The sequence below is a fragment of the Chelonoidis abingdonii genome, chromosome 16 (genome assembly GCF_003597395.2).
Source record: "Chelonoidis abingdonii isolate Lonesome George chromosome 16, CheloAbing_2.0, whole genome shotgun sequence".
Classification (NCBI taxonomy): domain Eukaryota; kingdom Metazoa; phylum Chordata; order Testudines; family Testudinidae; genus Chelonoidis; species Chelonoidis abingdonii.
In genome coordinates this window covers 25,216,092-25,242,668 of record NC_133784.1, presented here as the reverse complement: position 1 = coordinate 25,242,668, position 26,577 = coordinate 25,216,092, and the positions used below count along the sequence as shown (strand labels likewise).

The following is a 26,577-nucleotide window of genomic DNA, read 5'->3' as shown; positions in this document are numbered from 1 at the left end:
AAACATCTACTACACATAGTAAACATTTAAGGGCATTTTTGCAAATTTAACAGCTGTGCAAAAAAGGCTGAACTAGCCACTTGTTTTCTCTACAGATTTTTAGAAAATAAAAAGATTGTTAGGTACCAAATTCAAATAAAAATTCCACGTGGCTTACCTCTGAGGCTCTGTCCCCAAATTGAGCTAGCACTTTGGTCCTATAATCAGGAATGATGCTCAAAGGATTGTTGGATAAGACCACCTTTTCTAAACATGGAAGGCTTCCTATATTTCTTATTTCGTCAATCTGAAAGTATTTGCACATAAATATAAGCGTAACTCAAATTTGCATTCTTTGAATATGAGCATACGTGTAAATGTGTAGACTAAAGTATATGGTGTATACAACAGGAAAACTATAATAATGCCACAAGCACAAAAATCTAGTATACTTGTATTTTAACTTTGAAACCAATTCTCCATAATCTGAAGGATACTTTGTTAAAGTTAATTTCATTGTTGCAATGAAGCTAATCATTTACCTGATCTATTTTGTTGCTGCTAAGATCCAGATTGACTAGCGAGTACAGTTTGTTAAGGCCACATAGCCTTTCCAGAAGGTTTCCCGCTAAATTCAGTGTTTTGATGTTCCCAAGTTTTGTATGAACACCTTTCAGCGACATAAGTTTGTTGTAGGATAAGTCCAGATGAATGAGGTTGTAAAGATGCTGCAACATCAGAACACAACAGTAACATCACATACCAATTCAATCAAATTAAACATCTATTGGAGACATTGTGCTAAGGTTTACCCCAGCTGTGTGTGAGATTACATTGCACACTAGACAGCATTGCTAAAAAAAATTGTGTATGGTATCATTCATCCACATGGGCCCATGTAGGGAGGGAGAGATTCCCTTGGCTCAGTTCTACAGACCCACATTGCCTTCACTGCTGGTTGCTATGCAAAGTGACAAGAACTGCAGGGGAGCTGGTGAAACAAGAAAAAATACAGGAGAGGGAAAATGGAGGACTGAAAGTAGTATATGGTGGAGCATGGACATGGAGGGAGCCACCCCAAACTGTTTTTAATAATGTCAGAATGTAATCTTTACAGTTAATGCACTATTCATGAGAAAGGCAGCCAATACCAGAGTCCAAACGAAGCAGCTCTGTGCTCTCACATCCCAAGACTTTGGAGACAAAAGTGAATCCTCAATAATGTCACTGACCTGTAAATTCTCTACTAGCGACACATCATTGTGACTCAATTCTAGGAATTCAATCTTCGGAATTAGTTTCTGGAAGAAAAGAAATGGTTTTATGCAGTAAAATGCCCTTTTGTGTCTGTCAGTCAGCCCACATTTGCGAGGTTGTCAGCTGATTAATGATTTAAAAAAGGGATATTTCTAGGTCCTGAGTCTCTAAAGTAAAAAGAACAAAAACAAAAAACACTCACTCACTCACTCAATATGGTAGTTCAGCAATCTAAGTGGCACCATGCACTTCTTGAAAAAAACATTAGCTCTACTTTGAGAAGTGAGGTCAAGTTCTACTTTGAAATTCTGGCTTCATACTCCGACTAATGGTCTGTCTCCCAATTAAGCCATTCATTACAGGCCAAGTTCATTTCAGATGTTTCACTTTAGTAGCGATGAGTATTTGGGTTATGCAGCAATCCGTATAAAGCTAAAAATTGCAAGAATCAGCTCAAGAGAGGGTTTTGGAGTCTTCAGCCATGGAATGCTGTTCCGGGAAGGATTGCTAGGAAGAGATGGGATCCACCTAACAAAGAGAGGGAAGAACATCTTTGCAGACACGCTTGCTAACCTAGTGAGGAGGGCTTTAAACTAGGTTCACCGGGGGATGGTGACCTAAACCCAAAGGTAAGTGGGGGAGTGGGATACTGGGAGGAAATACAAGGAAGAGGGTACAAGAAGGGAAGCATCCTGATTCATACTAGTTATTTTAGGTGCATGTACAAACACAAGAAGCCTTGGAAACAAGCAAGAAGAATTGGAAGTCCTGCCACAATCAAGGAACTATGACATGATTGGAATAACAGAAACTTCATGGGGCAGTTCACATGACTGGAGCACTGTCATGGATGGGGATAAACAGTTCACGAAGGATGGGTACGGGAGGAAAGGTGGAGGAGTTGCCTTGTATTTAAGAGAGTGGTATGATTGCTCAGAGCTCCAGTTTGAAACTGGAGAAAAGCCTGTTGAGAGTCTTTGGGTTATGTTTAGAGGTGAGAGCAACAAGGGTGATGTCGTGGTTGGCATGTGCTATAGATCTCCTGATCAGAAGGATGATGTAGATTAGGCTTTCTTCGGACAACTAACTGAAGTTTCCAGATCACAGGCCCCAGTACTAATGGGGGACTTCAATCACCCTGACAGCTGCTGGGAGAGCAATACAGCAATGCACAGACAATCCAGGAAGTTTCTGGGGAGTGTTGGGGACAACGTCCTAGTACAAGTGCTGGAGCAACCAACTAGGGGTCGTGCTCCTCTTGACCTGCTGCTTACAAACAGGGAATAATTGGTAGGGGAAGTAGCAACCTACACAGCAGTGACCATGAGATGGTTGAGTTCAGAATCCTCACAAAAGGAAGAAGGGAGAGTAGCAAAATACAGACCCTGGACTTTAGAAAACCAGACAAACTCCCTTAGGGAACTGATGGGCAGGATCCCCTTGGGAAGCCAAAATGAGGCAGCAAGGAGTCCAGGAGAGCTGGCTGTATTTTAAAGAAGCCTTATTGAGGATGCAGGAACAAACCATCCTGAAGTGCGGAAAGAACAGCTGACCAGTTTGGCTTAACAGTGAAATCTTCAGTGAGCTTAAACTGAAAAAGGAAGCTTACGAGAAGTGGAAATTTGGACAGATGACTAGGAAGGAGTATAAAAAATATTGCTAGAGCATGCAGGGGTGTAATCAGGAAGGCCAAGGCACAACTGGAGTTGCAGCTAGCAAGAGATGTAAAGGATAGCAAGAAGGGTTTCTAAAGCTATGTTAGTAACAAGGTGGTCAGGGAAAGTGTGGGACCCTTACTGAATGGAGGAGACAACATAGTGACAGATGATGTGGAAAAAGCTCAACTACTCTGTAGAGAGGCACCCTGGCTCCCAGCTGTGCCTGAGAGGGCCGAGCCACTACTGCTGCCAAAGTGGGCGGAGCCACTGACGCCAGTTCCTGCCCCCCCGGAAGTCTAGGGGCGGGATAGGAAGCATAAAAGCCCAGCCCTGGCGCTCACTTGGAGGCCGACCGCCGAAGAGACCAGATGCGGGTGGCCAAGCTCCCACCCGGACTGAGCTTCCCCAGGCCCGGTATCCTGAGGAGCTGCCTGAGCTCGCCCAGGCCCGGTATCCTGAGGAGCTGCCTGAGCTTCCCTGTGCCTGGTATCCTGAGGAGCTGCCTGAGCTTCCCCGTGCCCGGTATCCTGAGGAACCCATAGTCTGGGACCCACTGGAAGACGCCGACGAGACACAGGTACCCCGAGAGGGGGAGGTCGGAAGTGGCCTGGGGGTAGCTGACCCTGGTTTGGCTCCGGGAGAGCCTGAACCGATGTCAGTGTGTTACGGCCAGGATCCCTAGTGACAGCAGCGAGCCTTTGCCGCTGCTAGGGCCCCGGGCTGGAACGCAGAGGAGTGGGAGGGCCTGCGTTCCCCCCGCCACCCTTCCAAGAGTGGCAGACTCCCCCTTTCACTGGCCTGAGGAGGCCGTTCTCATAGACTTATAGACTATTTGTTTGCTCAGCCCCTGCTGAAGGGCCTGAGCTCTGAACTGCTTATTGCCCCGCCCTGACCCAGGGCCTGGGCTTACAGACTATTTGTTTGCTCAGCCCCTGCTGAAGGGGCTCTGAGCTCGGACTGCTTATTGCCCCGCCCTGACCCAGCTTATAGACTATTTGTTGTTTAACCTCTGCATGAAGGGCCGGACCGCGAACTATTGCCTCCTGTAGTGAGTGCCCTGGCTCCAGCTGTCTGAGAGGGCGAGGTCCCAACACCGGACAGTTAGGTACTCACAGACAGGTCAGCTCCTAGACTGCTGCTCTGGGCATCACAATATGGGGAGGAGCTGAGCAGCCCTCAGTGGTGAAATAACAGGTTAAGGCTATCTAGAAAAGCCAGACGTGCACAAGTCCATGGGGTCCAGATCTAATGCATCCCAGGTGCTGAGGGAGTTGGCTGATGTGACTGCAGAGCCATGATCATCATCTCTGAAAATTCATGGTGATAGGGGGAGGTCCTAGATGATGGGAAAGCAGATATAGTGCCCATATTTTAAAAGGGAGAAAGAGAATCTGGGGAATTACAGACCGGTCAGCCTCACTTCAGTTCCTGGCAAAATCATGGAGGAGGTCCTTGAGGAATCCTTCTGAAGCACTTGGAGGAGAGGAAGCGTGACAGGAACTGTCAACATGGATTCACCAAGGGCAAAGTCATGCCTGACCAACCTGATTGCCTCTATGATGAGATAACTGATCTGTGGATATGGGGGAAAGTGGTAGATGTATATATCTTGACCTTAGCAAAGCTTTTGATATAGTCTCCCACAGTATTCTTGCCAGCAAATTAAAAAGTATGGATTGGATGAGTGGACTATAAGGTGGATAGAAAAGCTGGCTAGATTGTTGGGCTCAACGGGTAGTGATCAAACAGCTTTATGTCCTTTGGCAGGCCAGTATCAAGTGGGGCCAGTTTTGTTCAATGTCTTTATCAATGACCATGGACGACGGGATTATTGCCACCGTCAGCAGTTCACAGTGACAATAAGCTAAGGGGGAGGTAGATAGCTGGAGGTAGGGTAGGGTCCGAGTGACCAAGACAAATTTGGAGGATTGGCCAAAAGAATCTCATGAGTTCAACAAGGACAAGTGCCAGTCTCCTGCTTTTGGAAAGAAAAATCTCATGCATGCTACTGCTGGGGACCGACTGGACTAAGCAGCAGTTTCTCAGAAAGAAGAAAAGACCTGGGATTACGTGGACGAGACGCTGGATATGAGTCAGCAGCATGCCAAGAAGGCCAACTAGCATATTGGGCTGTATTAGTAGGAGCATTGCTAGCAGATCAACGAAGGATTATTTCCCTCTGTTCGGCACTGGTTGAGGCCACACATGAGTAATGCGTCCAGTTTTGTCCCCCCCCCCTACAGAAAGTATGTGGACAAATTGAGAAAGTCCAGCGGAGGGCAATGAAATCATTAGGGAGCCTACACATGACTTTATGAGGAGAGCTGAGGGGAACTCAGCTTGCTTAGCCTGCAGAAGAGAGAGTGAGGGGGATTTGATAGCAGCCTTCCAACTACCTGAGGGGGGTTCCAAGAGACATAGCTAGGCTGTTATCAGTGGGAGCAGATGACAGAACAAGAAGCAATGGTCTCAAGTTGCAGTGGGGAGTCTTAGGTTGGATATTAGGAAACACTATTTCACTAGAGAGTGGTGAAGCACTGGAATGGGTTACCTAGGGAGGTGGTGGAATCTCCATCCTTAGAGATTTTTAAGGCCTGGCTTGATGAAGCCTTGGCTGGGATGATTTTGTTGGGGTTGATCCTGCTTTGAGCAGGGAACTGGACTAGATGACCTCCTGAGGTCTCTTCCAGCCCTAATATTCTATGAATCTATGATTATGTCTACAATTCATGCACCAACTTAATACCTCAAGGAAACATTTATAAGCCACAATAAACTCTAGATCCCATTTAGACCCTTGCCTTCAAACTTATTCATATTGCAGAATTAAAGTCTGGTATTACTGATTCTCATTCAGAGCCTTAGTGTTATCCTGCCTGCATTATATCCCTGTTTTAGTTTTGATCTCCCTAAAGATCAGTCTTTGCTAACACTGAAGGGAGGAAGAAATGCACTGTGGTTAAGGTCCTGGACTTGGATCCAGGATATCCAGATTCTTTTCTGCCTATGTCACAGACTTCATGACCTTGGACAAGTCACTTAATCTGTGTTCCAGTTATCCATCTGAGTTATGAGGATAACTACTTCCCTGTTTCACACATGGGTTGCGAGGAAAAAGGTGTCAGTGTTTGTGAGGCACACAGATGACACAGCGGTGACAGCTATAAAAAACCCATAGTTTACTTAATTATCGTTAATTTGGGAACTGCAGAAGCAGCATGGAAAGAAAAACAAAGGAAGCGATGTCTTGACTGAATACTTAGGATGTGGTTTTCATGTTTGGAAGACTTTTCATAGTGAGTCATTGTCAACTGTGCTACTCTAACTGGTGGGGTTCAAGGCAGCCTTTAAACACCAATAAGGTCCGTAACATACAGTAAATTCTATCCCTGAACAGGATTTTGTTTTATATAATTGGGTTAAGAATAAAACTGATTTGAAGCATAAAAGTTTCAGAAGATGTACAGCATTCAACTAATCATATACACAAAATGCTGCATACAGATATTGCATTTACCCCCGCCCTTGCTTTGCCTGAGGGCAGAAACTACTGAAATTAAACAAACCTGCTTAAGTTGCTTCCAAAAATATTGCTTTCTCTGTGATTTAGATTGTCAATGTACAATTTAAGTTAAAAGCAAAATATGAGTGCAAATGGAAATCCTCTTGACAAAAGAAAGTTTCTGATGTAAATTTAAAGCCCTGCTGGCTATCTAGATTGTTTCACAGCATGCTTGCTGTGCATTTTTTCCAAACAAGAAAATGTCTTCAAGACTAAACTCCATGAGGTCTTACCACTGAATCATCAATCTGAGATATGCGATTGTGACTCATATCTAAAGTTGTTAAAGTCTTCCAAGTTGGGATAACCGCTGTCACAGGAAAACTTGAAAGGGCACCCTCTGGAACCCACTGGTCAAATTCAGAGGCCTCAGGCACTAGAATTTCCTGTTTAAGACAGACATTAAAGAATATTATTAAAGCACTACAGCTATGCCTTCAGGGAAAACTAATAGTTCTCAAAACAAGTCTTGCAACAGTTCAGTAAGGATAAAACAACACATTCAGATTAAATGTAACAGAATTTCATATCTGGACAGACAGGGTTGAAACTGCAAGAACTATGCTTATTTTGGGCATATGGATAGGGAGTTCTGACAGCATAGCCAATCCAACCAGAGAATCTGCATGAACACTAGGATTATTGAGAAATAACTACAGTTGCCATGAATACCGGCTGTAAATACAGCTGTTAAAGAGTTGGTACACAGATAAACACTTCCTTCCAATTTATAAAAATGACATTACCTCTCAAAGTAATATAGGACCCTTCAGTCATATGGCTTTAACAGTAACACTTGACACAGCAAGACATGACTTCAGAGAAATACTCCTGCAACTGCAATACTTTTGGACATGCTTTAAACAATTGCCAGCCTTGGGAAAATGCACTTACTTTCATTGAGGATGCTGAAAACCGAACACTCATCGTGGTTAAAGTGTGCTTTGATGATGTCAGCCCTTTAATAAGATTTGCACCACAGTGATTTATCTGTTTAAAGGGAAAATACAGCTGTACAAAATAAGTCACAAGGACATGAGTATTGGAACAAACAAAATAAGTAAGGAAGATGCTGGTGATAGCTGGTATACCAGGTGTTCAATTGTATCAACAGAGAGAGCATTTACAGTGTTCCTCTAAAATCTCTTTTCCATAAGAATATAAATAAGCAACCGGACCAAGGAGGAGCTGATCCAGTCTATTGCACTGGAAGTTTGTCTAATTTTCTTTGTCTTGACCATGAAATCAGTGGGGCAACCCGAAAGAAGCAAAATTCTAAATGCTCTTTCAACAAAGTTGCCCAGCACAAGCAAAAATTCTCTTCATGCTGAAGCCACCCAGGCAGCTTAACTGAACATAATACTTCACTCTTACCAAATGGAAAGGACTTTTGCAAGTAAGTTTAACTATAATTACAGCAGCAGATATTTGATCATACTAACAATCCTTATGCATTCTCTACATTTTAAAAAAACGTAAGTGTCATCCTTAGAAGCGGAGTCCTTCTAGGACAGAGCTGATACTCTGATGGAGAAGTTTGCATTATTATTGTAAAGAGGATGTCAATCCAGAGCTAGTCAATCTAGTACTTTGCATGAACATTCAAGTTATAAAACCCCTCATGTTAAATTATTTTTCCTTTTCCATATTCCTTTTTTAGAAAGTGATCTGCCCCTATCCAAAAAACAAAACACATTTTAGTTAGATCCCCTCAAAGAGTTATTGATATATTTCCTTCCCACATGATAATTAATTAAAAAATCTTTATTAAATAAATGCTACAAACAGAGGCCACTAAGAGGGGAGTTTTGGAGGGAGTAGCTGCAGACTCTGTGCTTGAAAGTAGCGGGACCTGGTGAGTGGAGCATTTGGTCCATCTGTGGGTTGTTTGGCTGGCTGTTCTTTGTGTATGGGCTGCTTAGCAGAGCCATGGGGCCCTGAGTAAGCAGGATGCCTTACTAAAGGCTGAAAGGCTCTTGGCTTTGGAACTTTGATCAGTGCCTTGGCAAAGATGGTAAGGCTCCAACCAATAGAGGCAACTAACAGGGTTTCTGACAAGTGAGAGAAGCTCTCTTTCCAGGTTCAGCAGTATGTGAGATATTAAGATGGCCAGTGATGGAACAGTGGTGGTGTTTGAAGACAGAAGGGATTTCCTGTGCATGAAGTGCAAGTTGGTGACTATGCTGGAAGAAAAGATGGTGACTATGCTGGAAGAAAAGATTCTAGGATGGGAGGAACAAGTTGAGATGCTACTGAGAATCAGCAAAGCTGAGGAGACAGCAAGATTTGGGAAACACCAAGGAAAAATGACACTGGCCTCAGACTTTAAGGCCAGAAGGGATCATAATGATCATCCAGCTGACTTCCCAGGAATCAGAGAGAGAGAGGAAGTCATAGGAGGTCTGGTGGCTCATAACCACCAGAGGCAAGAGGTCAAAGCAGCATTCTACATAGCTGGAGACAGATAAGGATGGGAAGGCTGTGGCCACTAGAGAGAAGACAATAGGAAGAATTCCACATGGCTAGAAGTTTCAAACTGATACCAGGTCCTTAACATGAAAACTACAGAAGATACCTCTCAAGATCCTGGAGGTCCAAGGGAACGGAAGGATGTATTGGATACACATGTGGATGGCAGTTTGGCCCAAACTGTAAGAAAATCAAGCTTGCCCGCGAAAAGTTCTCCAATTGTCCAAGGAACACAGACAATCCTTGTTGTAGATTCAATATTCAGAAGAATTAAAGAACATTCTGCAAGGCATAGGTGGACAACAGGACAGTATGCTGCCTTCCCAGAGCCAAGACAAGAGATGTCACTCTAAGACTGGATAGGCTTCTGAAGTCAGTGGGTTAGGATCTATTGGTGATGTTTCATATCAGCACTAATGATATGAGCATAAATTCAACCTAGTTGGTAGTATTGAAACCTGGCAAGATAATTTGCATGATTGCAATGTTAAAATCAATGGTTATAACCTATTTAGGAAGGATCAAGAAGGCAAAAGGGAAGGGGGAGTGACATTGCCTGCTTCTGAGTCACTGATAACTCAGAAAAAAATGATATTGAAAGCTTAGGGAACAAGATGACCATCTCTTTATGCATCTATCTACATAGTGTAGAAAGAGAAGGTGCATGATCATGAGGGTCTTCAGTTTCAGTGACATATGCTAGACATTTCATGCTGCCAGGACTAAAACATCCTTGCAATTTTGTAAACATTGCAGATAATTTCCTAACTCAAAAAGCATTGCAGTAAACACTGGGGAATTCTTTATTAGACCCTGTCTAATAAAAGAACTGATCACAGACCTAAAAATGAATGCTAGCTTAGGTACAAGTGATCAAGACTTGATTGCATTTATAATGTGCAAACAGAATAAAGCCCAGACCAGTAATATACATACTTGCTGCTTTAATAGGGCCAATTTCACGAACCTGAAAACAATTATGACCTAAACAGCTATTAGGAAGAAATTAATCAGAAAAATATGAATGATAATTGGGAATCATTTAAGAACACCTTACTAGATGTCCAAAAAGCCACAATTGAGGAAGACGACTGTACTGGTTAAAAAAACAATCTGATTTAGAGTGGAAGTGAAGGCAATCGCAAAAAATAAAAAGATAATATAAAACAGGGGTTCTGAAACTGGGGGTTGTGAGGTTATTACATGGAGGGTTGCGAGCCATCAGCCTCCACTTCCCGCAGCTCACGTTGGCTGGTAACGGCGAACCGTGGCCACAGGGAGCTGAGGGGCTCCATGCCTGCAGACGCTTCAAGTAAACAAAAGAACAGTGTATTAGATATTCAATTCTATCATTCCATAGAGTTTAAAATAATCAAATGTTGTTGAAGACCCTTTTATAAGCCAACCCCGTTCTTTGATGCATCACTTTTTTACCAAAAATATACGGCTTATGAATGAGTATATATGGTAACTTGATTTTTTATGAGATTATAAATTTGGTTGATAAAAGTAATAGTGTTAATGTAATATATGCAGACTTCTATAAGGCATTTGACTTGCTACTACATGACATTTTGATTAAGAAATAAGAATGATAGAAAATTAGCACTGTTGTCTAAAGTACTGTTGTAGCCATGTTGGTTCCAGGATACAAAGAGACAAGATGGGAGATATAACATCTTTTATCGGACCAATTTCTGTTGGTGAAAGAAACAAGTTTTCAAGCTTACACAGAGTTCTTCTCTTACTCCCCACCTTGTCTCTATAAAATGAACATGGCACACTGTAAATGGATTACCAGCTGGCTAACTGATAGGTATCAAAATGTAACTGTAAATGGAGACTCATCAAGGGATGTGTTTCCAGTAGGGTCCTTCAAGGATCGGTTCTTGGCCCTATGCTGTTTAATGTTTTTATTAATGACCGGAAGAAAACAAAATAATCACGAATGAAGTGATGGAGCAGCAAATAAAGATGACCGGTCACTGATTACCAGGTGATTCAAACTGCTCTGAAACTACGAACCAGCAAACAATGTGTGTTTTAATACAGCTAAATGTAAATGAATACATTTGAGAACAAAGAACATAGGCCATACTTACATGATGGGGGACTCTACCCTGGGAAGCAATGACTCTGAAAAAGATTTTGGGGTTGCTGTGGATAATCAGCTGAACAAGACCTCCTAATGTAATAGTGTGGCCAAAAGAGCTAATGTGACCCTGGGATACATAAACAGGGGAATATTGAGAAGGAGTAGAGAGGTTATTTTACCTCTGTATTTGGGACTCGTGTGACTGCTGTTGGAATAGTGTGTCCAGTTCTGGCAACCACAATTCAGGAAGTATGTTGTTAAATTGGAGAGGGTTCAGAAAAGAGCCACAAGAATGATTCAAGAATTACAAAACTTGCCTTACCGTGACAAACTCAAGGAGCTCAATCTATTAAGTTTAACAAAGAGAAGGTTAAGGGGTGATGTGATTACAGTTCATAAGTACCTATATGGGAAACAAACATTTTATAATGGACTCTTTAATGCTGAAGCTAGACAAAGTCAGAGTGCAAATAAGGTGTAAATTTTTAATGGCTAGATTGATCAACCACTGGTTTACACAGAGTTGTGGTGGACTCTCCATCACTGACAATTTTTAAATCAAGATTGACTGTTGTTCTAAAAGATAGGTTCTAGGAATTATTTTGGGCGAGTTCTATGGGCTGTGTCACATGGAAAGTCAAACTATATGATCACAGTGATCCCTTCTGGCCTTGGAATCTATGAATCTATATTGATTGATTGGAGTTCTTCTAGCTGATCCAATGCTGCCTTTGACGCATTTGCCATTAGAACACCAGAGTCCTCTCATTTTTAACATTTACTGTACTCCCAAAATGGAAGTTCACTATTGCTTTACATTTCATAAGGTACAGACATTGGCAGGTCTTCATAATATGTAAATATTCAGTCTGGTAAGCAAGCTACAACGTAATACATTAAAAGAATGACTGAAGTTCTATCAGAAACTTGCTAAGTTTCACTAATGAATGTTAGACCAATTGTAAATAAATTTTGCCAATTAACAAGTAAGCTAACAAACAAAAGTACTGCACCACAAAGTGCTCTGTCGGAAAACATTTATTTCATGGTATATTTGTAAATATTTGGTATTTCAACAAGTAAAGATGTTTTAGTAACGAGACCTTGCTAAAACTTTGTTATTAGATCTTTTTTAAGAAGCAGATAAATCACCACTACTTTGGTTTTGATTTTTATATCTAAAACAAAGTTCTGCTGTAATTATATTAGGAAACTTGTTCTTTAAGGGGAAGTACAAAATCAGCTGTTCTAAATATCTAGTCTGGAATCCATTTTTTCCAGACTAGAGAAAGTGGCATTTGTCTCACTTATTAGCAATAAATATAAAACATGGTATTACTTCTAGTGCCAAGCCAAAGTAAATGATAGCTCACCAATACTAAGCGATACACTGCAATATTGGTATTGCTAGACTATCTTTTGAATAGCCATTAGAATGTTACTGAGCAAACAGTATCTCCACCATACCTCTATCTGATGAAGAGATTTAAATATTGACAAATCAAAAGGCAAGAGGTGCTCCTGAATGTTGCTGGTTCCAAAAGGTCCCTCTGTGCCAGTTACCTAGTAATCAAGATTAAAGACAGAATTAAGACACAAAACCAATCAACACACATCTGTTGTAGTGTCTGTTGCAAATTACAGGGATTGAATCATATAAATACAATTACTGAGAACCTTCTAAAATGACAGCCAAAGAAGTCGAAGGATTCCACTGTTAATGATACTTGAACACAATTTAGCATTTAAAAAAAAGACGAAAAAAATTAAAGGCAAAAGCCGAACACACAGAAAGCAAGATGCTGAACTTAAAAGGCAGGTCTACACTTAAAACACTGCAGCTGCAGCGCTTCAGCGGAGATGCTACTATGCCCACAGGAGAGATTCTCGTCAGCATAGTTATTCCACCTCTGTGAGAGGTGGTAGCTATGGTGACAGGAGATGCCCTCCCATCAACATAGCGCTGTCTACACTGGGTATAGGTTGGGAGAACTGCATCGCTCATGGGTTTATATAAGTTTATAGTGCAGACTTGGCCTAAGACTGCCATCTTGTGCTTATACGTTGTAGCACATGGAGTTGTGGCAAAGACTTCATAGTTAAGATGGTCACTAGTTTTCCATTCTAAACTAATTGACACCCTAGTCCCCCATTCACTAAAAATAATCTCTCTTCTTGAAATAAAATCAGAAAGTTATGCATATTTCCATCCCAGAGTTTCAAATAGGGCAAGGCATTTTCAAGTTGAGAGCTTGGAAAAAGTTGAGCATTGTTAGATATCTGCAAACTGAAGCGCAAATCTAGAAACTCCAAATTGGTTTTATCTGCTTGTCTTCTATTAATATTAGTACCAATATAGAAGGTTCGGAAACACTTGCCATGAACATCCGAATCTGAGAAGTCTGCAGGATATCTTGCTTGGACTCATCTGGGGTTTGCAAGCTCTAAAGGAGCTGACATGCTCTAGGCACAAGCGATCAGAGCTTACATGGTCAGAAAACACCACTGGGGCCAAAGAACACAGGTTTCTCTCTAATACCGTGTAAATTTTGTAGCATTGGAGCTGCAAGGCTGGGGAATGGAAAGCTCCTTAGAAATGAAACTGCAGATGCATCTTTGCTTCCACAGAGCACAAAAGTTTCTGATGAAGTTTCCATATTCTCCCCAGCTGTTCATTTTTGCCTATTAAGGAACTGAACTCCTCCACTGCTCCCTAACACTAACTATTCTAATCCCAAATAAAAAAATTGATTCAGATTTAATTAAGTGTGCAAGAACATAACATGAGTGCTTTAACTTTTAAGTGTTCTTGAAAGGTCACCTTTCCAACTGGACTTCAGAAGCTGTAAATTCAGTTGGATAGATTTAAATCAGAAGTCAGATAAGACAGGGAAGTTGTTCTCTTTTTGCTATGAAGAGTGAAAAAAATCAGTCTTTTTAATTCTGATGAGCTCTCAATTTTTGCACATGAGAACTGAGGGAAACCTTTCCAATTAACTCCAAATTTGGCAGAAGAAAAATCTGTCATGGTTCCAGACTGAACCTACTAGTTTTGAGGTTGCCATATGAGCTTTTACTGTTAAGATTACAAAGGGCTAAAATTGATTTTTAATGGAAACTCAGTTGCAACTCTCAACTATAGAACAGTTACTATTTACAATTACAGATATAAAATAATGAAGTGAGAATGTTGGGGGGGCAGAGTTTTTATAAATTCTACATTAGATGGCTAGTATCACGGAGTTATATGCATTCCCAATGGCCAACCAAGGCTCAGAAAGATTACATGGTTGTATGCCTATTTACAAAGGGCCTACAGTGGGGCTCTGGGGAGGTGATGTCATGCAGGAAAATATCAGCTGCTATGTGTTGTTGCTTCTAGGCACAATAAAGTAAAGACTCTGGGCCACCTAATCAGCATTAATATTAGTATTTCCATGCTTTCAAAGGAAAAAAGTGACACTGACAGCACACCATTAACTTCTAGTGTAGAGGTGGGCAAACTATGGCCCGCAGGACCCTCCTGCCTGGCCAATGAGGTCCTGGCCTGGGAAGTTAGCCCCTGGCCCCTCCCCTGCTGTTCCCCTTCCCCCAGAGCCTCAGCTCACTGCACCGCTGACGTAATGCTCTGGGCGGCAGGACTGTGAGCTCTTGCTGGGCAGCGCAGCTGCAGAATCGCGGCCTGACCCAGTGCTCTGTGCTGTGCAGTGGCATGGCTGGCTCCAGCTGGGCAGCACAGCTGTCTGTCCTGGTGCTCTTGGGCGGTGCGGCTGTAGCACCGCCAGCCACCTGTGCTCCGGGCAGTGTGGTAAGGGAGCAGGGTGGGTTGGATAGAGGGCAGCAGAGTGTGGGGTGGTGGTCAGGGGGCAGGGGTGTGGAGAGGGGTTGGGGCAGTCAGAGTGCATGGAATAGGGGGGTTGAATGGGGTCAGGGGTCCTGGGGGGACAGTCAGGAATGAGAGGAAGGGGTGGATGAGGCGGGGGGGCGGGGGCAGTCAGAGGCATGGGTTCTGGGGGCCATCAGGGAGAAGGGGTGGTTGGATAGGACAGGAATCCCAGGGGGCAGTCAGGAATGAGAGGAGGGGTTGGATGGGGCTGTAGGGGGCAGTCAGGGGCAGAGGGTCTGGGGATAGTCAGAGGATAGGGAGGGGTGGATGGGGCTGGAGTCGCAGGGGAACCGTCAGGGGGCAAGAAGCAGGGGGGGGTCGGATGGAGGTAGGAGCCGGGCCACGCATGGCTATTTGGCGAGGCACAGCTGCCCCAACCAGCCCTCCATACAATTTCGGAAACCCAATGTGGCCCTCAGGCCAAGTTTGTCCACCCCTGTTCTAGCGTATACTGCTGGAAACAATGTCTACATTATTTACATCAATACAGTCTACCTTTAAATATTTGAGTCTACATGTGAAATCCAAAATATGACCTAGATCAGTTTTGGCATCTCCATTAGCGCATGTAGGTTTCCCCTGGCGCAATTGTTGAGTAACAGCATATAACTGCAATGGTCTGAGGCTGAAGACCTCTCCAGCCATTAATAATTGTTCTCCTGAAAAACAAGAGTACAGTGATGTTAAACATGGAGTTGTAATATTTTAAGACTTCATCCAAAGAGATAAACAGCTGATGCTCACCACTACTGTGGGGAAGGGGCAAGAAAGGAGAATTATGGTGGTGGTGGGCACCTCATGCTGGAGATTTAACTGGCTGCCCTTTACACCCTAGCTCTGACCGAAGTACTGAAGCAACATCCACAAGTTTTGCCATTTTAAACAAATATTTGAAGAACAGAAAACTATGGACTTCTTGCACCAGAAAATCTAAATGTTTAAAATAGGCCCTTCAGCCACAACAGGCCTAAACCTCCTAATGGAGTTAAAGCCATACCCTCATTACCTTTAATAGAACAGGATCAGACATACTGAATCCCCTCTATCTAATGTAAAAGATCACTCTTTCTCCAAACTATTCTTAGATAAATTCCCTAACAATTAACACTAACCATTCCACTTGCAGAACAGCTCCTTTTAATAAAACATATTCACCAACTTTGCAGCATTTGCTGTATACAATGAAGAATTATAGAAAACATTTATAATGGCTATACTGGTAGGCCTAAGGCTCCCACAGTACTCACAATGTCAAAATGAACTCCCGCTGTCTGAAATACAACATGCATCCCCACTTAACCTGATTTTCCATCAACATTTCTTCAATCCCTTCTCACTCGAGTACTCTTATTTTGGACTGGTTTTCAAGGGGGGGAGGGACAGCTCAGTGGTTTGAGCACTGGACTCCTAAACCCAGGTTTGTGAGTTCAATCCTTGAGAGGGCCACTTAGGGAGGGAGTGGACTAGATACTTGCGGTTCCTTCCAATTGATATTTATGAACAGTAACAATAGATCGGAATTCTCATCAGCCTACTGGACACTATCTGAACAATTCAAGCTGACTATAGCCAATAAACTACAAATACAACTGCTCTGGAATTGTTAGATTTTTACCTCTCATCAGGTACTCTAACTGCACGAATTATTTCGAATTAGCTTAAACAGAATTAACAACAGATCTATAAAATCGGTTAAGCTGCAGTCCACAGTGTCCGAAATCGTTGTTTCTCATGTCCAAAGCTCCATCGATTTCAGGAAGATGCCGTGGCGTGCTTCTCCGCTATCCATAGTTCCCATTCCGTGTTGAGAGCACATGCGCCTGATGGGCAGAAACTTATCCCCGGTGGTGCTGGGCTAACAAGCCTCCCTCCCTTTGGAAGGCAGCAGCCAACCCCTTTGGCGCTTTTCGCAGAAGTCGCATTGAGCAAACGCATAGCACAGCCATTTTCCTTTTTTTTCACGTGGTGGGGGGAAAATAAGAGACGATGTTTCCTGAACCAGCCAGACGACTGTGTTATGAACCTCTACAGACCATTGGAGTCAGCCAAGATGCAAAATAGTTTTCAGAACTGCCTGTGGGACTGTGGGATATGGAGTCTCAGTCCCTCCTCCTTCATGAGGCCATTTGAGTCTCGGCTCCCGTCACTTGTCACGCAGCGTGTTGTTCGCTGGAGTTTTTTAATTCAAACGCTTTGGCATTTTGTCTCTTGTAACGCGAGCTGGATACAACAGATTTGTTCCCCATACAGCGGATTCAGACTAGTATCTTCCGTACGGTCTTAATGCTGGAGCTCTTTTTCGAATTTCAGGAAGGATGACCAGAGTGCTGATGCAGAGTCACAACTGGGCAAGCAGAATGATAATTCAAAATTCGGGGTTTACTGTTTATGCCGCTGCATCCGAGGTCAGATTGCTAGTCAGACGCGGTCAGTGGCTGCACTCATGGTGCAGCCGAGGCCATAACTGCGATTTCCAACGACATGAACCCTAATCGAGTTAATCAAACTATGAATTTAGGTCTCCCTTCGTTGAGAGAGTTCCGAAATCGATTTAAGGAGCCGTTTAACTCGATATTAATGACGACGTCGTGTGAACGGATACAGCGTTAAATCAGTATATCGGCCATTAAACCGATTTAAAGTCGCAGTGTAGACCTGGCCTCAGAGGCAGCAATAAGACATTAGGGACAGGACAAGCATCAGTTTTCATAATAAACTTTATAAATTATGGATGGGGTTTCCAAAAGCACTCAGTCAATGATTCTCACCGCCACCCTGCCTCAACGGGAGCAGACGAAGGCCAGCTGCAAAGGTCTTTGGAAATCTCATCCTAAAGGCTGAAGTTACAAACTATGCCAGGTTCTGCTTTGCTACGGTCATAGCAGTGTAAACCTAGAGCAACTCTGTTGATGCTAATGAGGTTGCATGTACTGTAAGTCAGGATAGAATTTTGTCCTGTAACTATTATTTTAAAGAGTTACACAATTTTCTGAATACTCCCTTTGAAACGGTTTTACAATTTCATAAGTTCCCTACTTCTGCAATACTGACCAGCTCTATCAGCAGCAAGAGCATAAGGTAACTCACTACACTAACGGAAAAGGCATTCAGTCTCCAGGTCTAAGGAAAGAATGCCTTTTAACAAGCTGACTAGGATGCATTCACGATACTATAATTATGAGGTTAACTAAACTATTAAGTTAGAAGTATAAAATAGCCACAAATTTATGTACAGTGAACAAATTAAGTTTTAATTCAGCTTATGCTAAAATATTATTAATTAATGTGGCTAAACATGTGTAAGTTGCAAGAGGAAGTGTTGGAATAATATGCCATGTCAAGAGGTTTTATGAAAAAGTTTTCTGGCAAGGGCACCCTGGGCTCATCATATACGAGTTCTGAAGTTTCAGTAAGTCCATTCCAAGAGCCGGGCAGAGCAGACTCATGGCAGTGCCTATTTACTGCATTTCCACATTGCTGTTGAGAGTATCTTTACAAGCAAGCACTGACAATGGCCCAGCATTGTTCAAACCAAAACACATCTGTCCAAATGGAGCATGCAAAGAGTTGATAGCAAGACAGAGGGAAGGAGAGCAAAAAAGAACCAAAGAAAACGTGATCCACAACATTCAAAAGGGAAATCTACATCTGACTGCCTGGAGACACGTAACTCCATGTATATTCATTTACAATATAATTTAAAGAAAATTTGCATACCAAATACACGCTATTGTTCTCTGTTAAAATCTAGGGAATCTGTTACAGTACCTCTGTGAAAGAGCTCTTCAGCCAACGCAGCTGTGATCCCATTGATTTCCTGCGAAGAACAAACCACTGTAACTGACTAATTTAAATGTTTTCCATTCTTCAAATGTTTAACACTTCTGACATTTATCAGAAATCTCCCTTTCCTGCCATATTAGAAGAGCTTCACAAATATCTTAAAAAATGAAGTATTGAGACCATAATTATATCTTATGGATTTTTTATAATACTAAAGTCACTAAGGAAATTACCTGCAATAATTTTGAAAATTAAAATAGTCATAAGTTAGAAAAAGAGACAGCATTAGACTATAGTTAAATAGGCACATTCTTAACTAAATGTCTATTCTTTTAAATGTAACAGATGCTAGAGTAAATATTACCAAAAATATTAGCACTACTTGAAAGTAAGCCAATTCCTTACACAAGTTCTAGAAACCACTCATTGCTGAGAAATGTCAAGACGACTATTTTGAAAAGAAGTCTTGGAATAAACTATTCATTTATTAAACATTTAAGAGTTCCTCTCCTATGTCAGACTGAGACTGCATGCCACTATCATAGAAAAGATGCTTTCTTTGGCTTGCACCGGTGTGAAGAAAGAGACAGCTATAGAAAAGGCAATTAAATTCATTCCTCTAGACTTTTCTTCAACATATTTGCTTTTTGACAGCATTAATGCTATGCCACCCCGTCCTCCTCTGGCATCACCATTAATGCAGCCCAGGAGTCAAGAGGTAGAGGTGTAGACAACTTTGGAAGAGAGGATGAGGGCAAAAAAATTTCAATAGAGGGATGTCAACATTTCTGCCTCCCCAAGTCCATAAAGGAGGGGAATGAAAGGCACCAAGATGGGGAATGAAATATTTCCAACCTACGATGAGCAATGATGCTATGGAAATTCAGAGGCTGTTTTGGACACAATGCAACAGTAATAAGATAATTCTTGTATTGATTCTGTTAGACACAAAGAAAGCCCTGCAAAAACAGTATCAGAAGTAAACCTTCATGCAATAGTTTAATCTTAACCTTGAAATAGTCACATCACTTAAGTCAAATGACTCTTAATTCAGTACTCATCCAGAAGTTTACTTTGTCCACAGACAGCTCTAATGCTTCATAATAAGGAGATAAAGACACAGAGTCCATCAGCTACACCAGGGGTCCCCAACGTGGCGCCCGCGGGGGCATCGTCATGCGCCCACATCCTGGCTCCGGGACAGCACCCGCTGAAATACCGCAGTGGCATTTTGGCGGAGACACCTCGACGCCGCTTGCCATTGACAAGTGACGTCATTGAGAGGCGTCACTCTCGAATTTCGGCAGAGATGCCTCTCGATGACGCCGCTTGCCATCGACAAGTGACGTCATCGAGAGGCGTTGCTCCTGAATTTCTGTGGGGACGCCTCTTGCTGACGTTGCTTGTCGATGGCAAGTGATGTCATCGAGAGGCGTCACCGCCACAGTGGTCCTTCAGCTGGCACCCACCAGCCAAAAAGGTTGGGGACCACTGAGCTACACATTACTTTGCTCATTTATTGAAGCAAGTATTTTAGAAAATATGCTCCTAAAATATAAACTGAACTGAAACTGCACTGAGTATGTATCAGCCTAAAAATGTTCAAACCAAATAAACTTAGGGTGAAAAGCTACAAAAACTGCATTCTAAAAAATAATTCAGTGACACCGAATTGTTCTTGCTCCTGTTTTAAATGAACAAATTACAACAGGGGTAATTCTTAGCACATATGCACTTGATGACAAAGCTGTACAAACACCTGTTAATCCTCACCACCTCACTGGTAATGTAGGAAAGTAAGTTTTTCCATCTGCAAGATATGAACAAGTTAAATGACTTTGCCCACAACCACATAGGAATCAGCTTGTGGCTAAAGAGTCCCCCTTCCTATGGCAGACCTGGGAGCTGGGGAAACAGAAATCTCTGTCTCTAGCACTGCTCTAATCATATTTCTGTTTGTCTAGTCCACAGTAGTCTTCTGTTCACAGGATCAATTTTCAGCTGCACTTCCAGGAGCACCCATTCTCTTTTGCTTGCTACAAGATTTTGTAAGTTTAGCAGAGGAGACAATTCAGGTGTCAAAAGTGAAGTATAGAACTTTCTCTCTATGGATACAAATTCTATGCTTGAGTAATAAGAGGACAGCAGTAGGAATATACTACCAACTGCCTCACAAGAATGGTGATGGTGACTGTAAAGTGCTCAGTGATATTAGAGGGGCTACAAAAACAGAAAACCCAACAACAGGTGATTTCAGCTATCCCCATATTGACTGGGTACATGACACCTTCAGAAGAGATGCAGAGATAAAATTTCTAGACACCATTAATGACAGCTTCTTGGAACAGCTGCAAGGGTAGAGGCAATTCTTAATTTAGTCTTAAGCAGTACACAGGTTCTGGTCCAAGAGATGAAAACAGCTGAATCATTCCGTAACAGCGACCATAATGTAATTAACTTTTAACATCCTTGTAGGGAGGAAAATACCAAAGAAACTCACCATAGTAGCATTTAACTTCACAAAGAGGAACTACACAAAAATGAGGAAGCTAGTTAAATGGAAATTAAAAGAAACAGTCACAAAAGTGACATGCCTGGAAGCTGTATGGAAACTTTTTAAAAACATTGTAATAGAGGCTTAAACTAAGTATATACTCCAAATTATAAAACATTGTGAAATGCCATTATGGCTAAAAAGAGTAAAAGAGGTGGGCAGAGACAAAAATACATCCTTTAAAATTTGGAAGTCAGATCCTACTGAGGAAAACAGAAAGGAGCATAAACTCTGACAAGTCAAGTGTAAAAGTATAATTAGGAAGGCCAAAAAAGAATTTGAGGAGAAACTAGCAAAAGATGCAAAAACCAACAGCAAAAAAAATATTGTTTTTAAGTATATCAAAAGCAGGAAGCCAGTGCGGGCACAAGACAATCAAAGTGCTAAAGGAGCACTTCAGGAAGACCAGGTCTTTGCAGAGAACTTAAATGAATTCTTTGAATCCGTCTTCACTGCAGAGGATGTGAGGGAGATTCTCACATCCTTTTAATTGACAAATTAAACAGCAATAAGTCACCAGGACCAGATGGGATTCACCCAAGAGTTCTGAAGGAATTCAAACAGCAAATTAAAACAATGAGGAGACCGGTGACACCTTAAAGACTAACAGATTTATTTGGGCATAAGCTTTCGGTGGTAAAACACCACTTCTTCAGATGCATGGAGTGAAAATTACAGATATAAGCATAAATATGTACCAGTATATTTATGCTTGTATCTGTAATTTTCACCCCATGCATCTGAAGAAGTGGTTTTTTACCCACAAAAGCTTATGCCCAAATAAATCTGTTGGTCTTTAAGGTGCCAACTGATTCCTCCTTGTTTTTGTGGATACAGACTAACATGGCTATCCCTCTGATACTAAACACCAAATTGCAGAAATACTAATTGTGGTATGGCAATTATAGGCCAGGAAGCTGAACTTCAGTGCCAGGCAAATTGGTTGAAACTACAGTGAAAAACAGAATTAGCAGATCCATAGATGAACACAATATGTTGGGGAAGAGTCAACACAGCTGCTGTAAAGGGAAATCATGCCTCATCAATCTATTAGAACTCTTTGAGGGTGTCAACAAGCATGTGCACATGGATGATCCAGCATATATAGTACATACAGACTTTCAGAAAGCCTTTGACAACATTCCTCACCAAAGGCTCATAACCAAAGTAAGCAGTCATGGGATAAGAGGGAAGGTCGTCTAGTAGATCAGTAACTGGTTAAAAGATAAGAAACAAAAGATAAGAATAAATGGTCAGTTTTCACAATACAGAGTGGTAAATGGTGGGGTCCACCAACGATCTGTACAGGGACCGGTGCTGTTCAACATCTTTATAAATGATCTAGAAAAGGGATAAACAGTGAGGTGGCAAAGTCTGCAGATTATAAAAAATTACTTAAGATACTTAAGTTCAAAGCTGACTGCCAAGAGTTCCAAAGGGATCTTACAAAACTGCACATATGGGCAACAAAATGGCAGATGAAATTCAATTTTGATAAATGCAAAGCAATGCACACTGGAAAACAATCTTGATTATCCATACAAAATGATGGGGGTCTAAATTAAATGTTACCACTCAAGAAAGATCTTGGAGTCATCCTGGACAGTTCTCTGAAAACATCTGCTCAGTGTGCAGCGGCAGTCACATAAAGCTAATGTTAGGACCATTAGAAAAGACAACAAAAAATATCACACCTCTAAATAAATCCATGGTACACCCACACCTTGAATACTGCATGCTGTGCAGGTTGCCCTGTCTCAGAAAAAGATGCATTAGAATTGGAAAAAGTACAGAAGGGCAACAGAGAGTAAGGAAGTGTTATTTACCCCCTCACAACACACAAACCAGGAAACACCCAATGAAATTAATAGGCAGCACGATTAAAACAAACATAATGAAGCAATTTTTCATACAATGCTCAGTCAACCTTCGGCACCCATTGCCAGGGAATGTTGTGAAGTCCAGAAATATAACTGAGTTCAAACAAAAATTAGATAAATTCAAGAACGATAGGTCCATCAATGCCTATGAGCCACGCTGCTCACAGACGAAACCCATGCTCTGAGTGTCCCCAAATCTTTAACTGTCAGAAGCTGGGACTGGAAGATGGGGGATAGATCTCTCAATAATTGCCCTGTTCTCTGTTTATTACCTCTGCAGCATCTGGCACCAGCCACTGTCGGAAGACAGGATGCTAGGCTAGACTGACCATTGGTCTGACTCAGCATGGCCAGTCTTATGTTACAGAATGGGGGTGGGCAAACTTTTTGGCCCGAGGACCACACCTGGGTATGGAAACTGTATGGCGGGCCATGAATGCTCATGAAATTGGGAATTGGTGTGTGGGAGAGGCTCCGGCTGGGGGTGTGGGCTCTGGGGTGGGGCTGGGGATGAGGAGTTGGGGGTACAGGAGGATACTCTGGGCTGGGACTGAGGAGTTTGGAGGAGGATCAGGGCTGGGGCAGGGGGTTGGGGCACAGGAGGAGATCTGGGAGGCAGGCTTCAGGTAGTGCTTACCTCAAGCAGCTCCCAGAAACTGTCATAAACAGATAGCTAAGGGTTAATGTCTCTTTCACCTGGAAAGGGTTAAACACCTGACCAGAGGACCAATCAGGAGACAAGATACTTTTAAATTTGGGTGGAGGGAAGATTGTGTGTGTGTTCTTTGTCCGTTGTGTGTTCTTCTCTCGGGGGTCTGAGAGAGACCAGACATTACTACAGGCTCTCTAAGTTTCTGTTCAAATAGTAAGTAAAAACAGGAGATTTAGGCTTTTTGATTGTTTTACTCTATTTGCAATTATGGATCTGGCTGGTTAACTTTTATATGTGTAGTTGCTGGGAATATTTTGATTTGTATTGGTACTGGGGGGAAAGTTTCCTTCTAGTGTCTGTAAGCTATAGGACCCTGTAATATTTACATCTTGAAGTTATAGAGAATTCTTTACTTTTTCCTTTCTTTTATTAAAAGATTTTTTTTTTTTTAGAGAACCTGATAGATTCTAAAAAAAAAAAAAAAATCAAACATCTAAAAGTTTATTCATAAAAGGAAAAAGATAGAGATAAGAGCTAGAATTGGTTAAATGGAATCAATTACATACAGTAATGGCAAAGTTGTTTGTTCAGGCTTGTAGCAGTGATGGAGTAAACTGCAAGTTTAAATCAAGTCTCTGGAGAACATCCCCAGCTGGGATGGGTCATCAGTCCTTTTTGCAGAGCTTCAGCTTGTAGCAAAGTCCCTCCAGAGGTAAGAAGCAGGACTGTAGACAAAATGAAGATGAGGCCTCGGCCTTATATAGGCTTTTCCAGGTGTAAGAACACTCCTTTGTTCCTACTGTGGAAAGTTACAGCAAAATGGAGTCTGCAGTCACATGGGCCAGTTTTTGCACACCCTGCTGAGTCACAGGGCGTAACTGCCTTCTCTCGATGGGTCAATTGTGTAGCTAATGGTCCTTAATGGACCATCAAGCAGGCTAAGTTGAGCAGACATCAACTTGTCTGGAATCTTTCCCAGTAACACAGCACAAGTTTGAAATACAGACAGTATACAGCCAATATTTATAACTTCAACTACAAAAATGATACAGACATACAGACAGCATAATCATAACCAGTAACCCGTAACCTGGTCTTAGACACCTTATATGACCCCTCCGATTAACATAAGATTTTTGGTACACTACAGGACTTGGTTGCAACCCACTTTCTATATTGGTCCCCAGTTTATATCAATAACGTCACACCTCCAAACGCAAAATTGAAGCAGGAAGGATGACACAGACATCACTGACTGGCATCCAAGAGCCTTCCATCCCTGGGTTCGCTCTGTCTCAACAGCCAAGTGTTGGGTTAGAAGCCAATCAGTGTATAACAGAAAATGGTTTAGTTCAAAGTCATGCTTCAATAACTTGATTGAATCTTTCTACAAATTCAACGGTAAAACTTCGGTGTTGAAACAACATGTATTGATCTCTCTTGCTCAGCAAGATTCCTGTTTTATGCTCATTGATCTTGCTAGAGCTAAAGAAACTAACATTTTTCGTTACAAGTTACTCTGGCCATAATGTTTGGAACTCAATTAACATCAAATCAACATAGATATTAATGTTGTTCACAGTAGAGGAATCTTGGCATTTAGCCATGCAATCAATATGGTAGTGTGCCTCAGTTTCCCTTTTTTATACAGCACATTATGTCTGGAATGTCTTTTCCCCTGTGAATGCTTCTCTGTATTGTAATTTAAAGAGTTTGGATCAGTAGTCTCTCAGGATAGTCCAGGGAGGGAAAGTCTGGGAGGGGGAAAGAAAGGGGAACGGTTTATTTCTCCTTGTTCTAAGGACCCAAGGAATTTGGGTTCTTGGGGTCCCCAGGGAAGGTTGGGGAGGTCAGAGTGCCCCAAAACACTATATTTTTGGGTGGTGGCAGTGCTATCAAATCTAAGCTGGTAATTAAGCTTAGAGAATTCATGTGCTAGTATCTCATTTTCTGAACTCTAAGGTTCAGATCTGAGAGGGAATGCTATGATAGAAACAGTGACATGTCCCCCCTCTGGCTCCTACATAGCAGTGAGGCCAGGCAGCTCTGCACACTGCCCTGTCCGCAGGTGCCGCGCCTGCAGCTCCCATTGGCTGCAGTTCCCAGACAATGGGAGCTGCGGTGGAGGTGCCTGGGGTGAGGGCAGTGTGCTGAGCCCCCTGGCTGCCCCTACATGTAGGAGCCGGAGGTGGGGGACAAGCTGCTGCTTCTGGGAGCTATGCAGAGTGGGGCAAGAGCTCGACCCCGCTCCCCGGCTGAAGCGCCAGAACAGGGCAATCCCCAGACCCCACTTCCCAGCAGGAGCTTGGGGGCCAGATTAAAACATCTGGAGGGCCAGATGTGGTCCCCAGGTCATAGTCTGCTCACCCCTGTTATAGAATCATAGGACCGGAAGGGATCTCAAGAGGTTATCTAGGCCAGTCCCCTGCACTCAGGGCAGGTCTAAGTATTATCTAAACCATTCCTGACAGGTGTTTGTCTAACCAGCTCTTAAAAATCTCCAATGATGGAGATTCCACAACCTCCCTCGACAATTTATTCCAGTGCTTAACCACCCTGACAGTTAGGAAGTTTTTCCTAATGTCCAACCTAAACCTCCTTTGCTGCAATTAAAACCCATTGCTTCTTGTCCTACCCTTAGAGGTTAACAACAACAATTCTTCTCTCTCCTCCTTGTAACAACCTTTTATATACTTGAAAACTTATGTCCCCCACAGTCCTTTTTTCCAGAAGAAACAAACCCATTTTTTCTATCTTCTCTCAAAGGTCATATTTCTAGACCTTTAATCATTTTTCATGCTC

General features: G+C 42.3%; 1 protein-coding gene across 8 annotated transcripts in view; it reads right to left on the bottom strand.

Annotated features, from left to right (window-relative positions):
• NISCH (nischarin) overlaps nucleotides 1–26,577 on the bottom strand; it is a 60,219-nt gene that overhangs the window by 21,542 nt on the left and 12,100 nt on the right. For all 8 annotated transcript variants that reach the window (XR_012657101.1, XM_075072919.1, XM_032805783.2 and 5 more), the window contains exons 4-11: nucleotides 18,675–18,723; nucleotides 15,402–15,565; nucleotides 12,488–12,583; nucleotides 7,351–7,446; nucleotides 6,690–6,842; nucleotides 1,212–1,280; nucleotides 522–707; nucleotides 158–286 (exon numbers count right to left, since the gene is read on the bottom strand). Coding sequence is in view for 7 of the 8 variants with exons in the window: in XM_075072919.1 (XP_074929020.1) it covers nucleotides 158–286; nucleotides 522–707; nucleotides 1,212–1,280; nucleotides 6,690–6,842; nucleotides 7,351–7,446; nucleotides 12,488–12,583; nucleotides 15,402–15,565; nucleotides 18,675–18,723 (942 nt within the window). In the remaining variant the exon portion in view is untranslated. The remainder of the gene's footprint in view (nucleotides 1–157; nucleotides 287–521; nucleotides 708–1,211; nucleotides 1,281–6,689; nucleotides 6,843–7,350; nucleotides 7,447–12,487; nucleotides 12,584–15,401; nucleotides 15,566–18,674; nucleotides 18,724–26,577) is intronic.